Source organism: Sinocyclocheilus grahami, unplaced genomic scaffold (assembly GCF_001515645.1).
Source record: "Sinocyclocheilus grahami isolate Dianchi unplaced genomic scaffold, SAMN03320097.WGS_v1.1 scaffold548.1, whole genome shotgun sequence".
NCBI classification, from domain to species: Eukaryota; Metazoa; Chordata; class Actinopteri; order Cypriniformes; family Cyprinidae; genus Sinocyclocheilus; species Sinocyclocheilus grahami.
Genome location: NW_015505727.1, coordinates 1 through 2,336, shown reverse-complemented (window position 1 = coordinate 2,336; position 2,336 = coordinate 1). Strand labels below are relative to the sequence as shown.

General features: G+C 34.8%; 1 protein-coding gene across 1 annotated transcript; it reads left to right on the top strand.

The window, feature by feature from the left end:
- Nucleotides 1–531: 531 nt before the first annotated feature.
- On the top strand, nt 532–1,366 carry LOC107555865 (palmitoyltransferase ZDHHC17-like; the record flags this gene model as incomplete). Its single annotated transcript, XM_016238782.1, has 3 exons — nt 532–717; nt 1,062–1,126; nt 1,204–1,366. Coding segments are annotated over exons 1-3 (408 nt in total), but the record flags the coding sequence as incomplete, so codon positions are not given.
- Between the last annotated feature and the right edge of the window lie 970 nt (nt 1,367–2,336).

Here is a 2,336-nt window from a genome sequence, read left to right as displayed (position 1 = left end):
AAATTAAAGTATTAAGTTAATGAAATATAAATAGAAATAAAAATGACAAACACAAAACATAAATTACTAAAATTTCAACTAAAAATAAGATAAATTTAAAATGAGAACTGAACTTTTTTTTTTAAAGTAAAACAAATAAATATGATGATAGTACATGCCTGTATATTATAGTAAAACAGGGATCCTCAAATCTGGCCCACGAGATCCACTTTCCTGCAGAGTTTAGCTCTAAACCTAATCAAACACACCTGAGCATGCTAATCAATGTCTTCAGGATCATTAGAAAATCACAGCTAGGTGAGTTTGGTCAGGGTTGGAGCTAAACTCTGCAGCGCATTGGCTCTCCAGAGCATGATTTGAGGAACCCTGACTGTAGTAAAATAGTAGTGCATTACATTGTGGGATGCATTGTGCTCTGTTGTAGTTTGTGAGATGTGATAGGTTATCCAGTTATTCAGTGCATACAAAAACACTGCAAAAATAGTGCAAGTATGCCAGTACTGCATGTATGTTTAGTGCGTGCGTGATGTTTTATTAATGCACACACCTCTCGTCTGCTCTCTCGCATTCAGACAGGGCCATCTCTCCATGGTGGTGCAGTTAATGAAGTACGGCGCTGATCCTTCTCTCATCGATGGCGAGGGATGCAGTTGTGTGCACCTGGCCACTCAGTTTGGACACACCTCCATTGTGGCTTATCTCATTGCCAAAGGACAGGTACACTTGTTTAACACTTATAAAACACTCTGTGGGGTGCTGATCTCATCAAAACAAAAGCTGGCAAAGTCACAGCCAATCAGAATATTTTGATTGCGATTTTGAGCCAATGAGATTTCACTGTGGGTGGAGCTACTCAGGAAGACGCCCTATCACTCAATACTGTTTATTAACATGCTAAAGAGTCGATTTATCATGCATTTTGTTGTGCTTAGTCCATTTTCAGCCTGCAGGGGGCGTTATGACATTTCCATCCATGGAAGTTTGACCTCTAGGAAAGATGACACTGTGTTTGATCTCAGTCTGATCTTTCTTTTAAGTCTTCTCTGTGTCATATTCTCTAGGATGTGGATATGATGGATCAGAATGGCATGACCCCTTTGATGTGGGCGGCTTATCGGATGCACAGGTGCGTGTGTATTGTGAGAGGACATGTATTTTTTTGCCATTGCCAGATGTAAAGCTAATTAGATGGGATTTCTGCAGTGTTGACCCGACACGGCTTTTGCTGACGTTTAACGTGTCGGTGAATCTGGGTGATAAGTATCATAAGAACACGGCTCTGCACTGGGCGGTTCTGGCTGGAAACACTACCGTCATCAGCCTGCTGTTGGAGGCCAATGCTAATGTCGACGCTCAGAACATCAAGGTAAAGTCCAGACGCCTACACTAGCATACTGAAATCAAGTGTGTGGATTGGTGGTACTTTTTTTTAAATTATTTTTATTATCGGCATCGGCTAGGAAGTTTTCTTTTTGGCCACTAAGTGTTGAATGCAGAACTTTTATTTTGACACCCATTCTCCATCTCTATCCGTTTAATGTCTTCTTTATTTAACAGTTCTGTCTGATAATTGAACAGCAAATGCTGTAACACCTTTTCACACTGTATGCATTCAGCAAAAATGCATTTTAAATAAGTATTTTAATATTTAATAAATATTTAATGCCACAAACCTAGTTAACTCCAGTTGTTAGGGATACAAATGCTTTTTTGCTGTGTGCTGTATGTAAAATTAGTGTTATGTGGTCTTTATTTGAGAGAATATGATTCCTAGTCCGCACAGACTTGCCAAATTACAGTGCGTACTTTCGGTTATAGTGTTTACTTCCTTTTATTTGGTATTTTTAAACTTCTTGATTTGTTAAAAAATGTATAATAGGATTACAGAATCAGAAGTTGCTATGCAAAGTATAAATCAGTCTATTTGACTTATTTATGAGCAAGTTCAAATCATTTTTTTAAATAAATTCATTTTCCAATTATTTATTTCTAATTATTTTAGTACATTTTATTTAAAATTAATATAAATTCCATTGCAGTAATTATTAAGTATATGTTATATCTTTAAATTAAATAGTGTAATTTCTGCTTAGTGTTATTGTAGTATTATTTATATACTATTATAGTTTTTATTAATTTTTGTTCATTTTAAATTGTTTATTTTTCATTTGGTTATATGTTTTGTCATGTGTAATTTTTTTTATTTTAGTTTTACCTTTAGTTTTATTTCAGTTAGTAATTTTAAAAGTTGAACTTAAACTTTTTCAAATTTTATTTTATTTCCCATGAATAGATAAATGTATAATAGTTATAGATTTAATTAATGATAACCACAC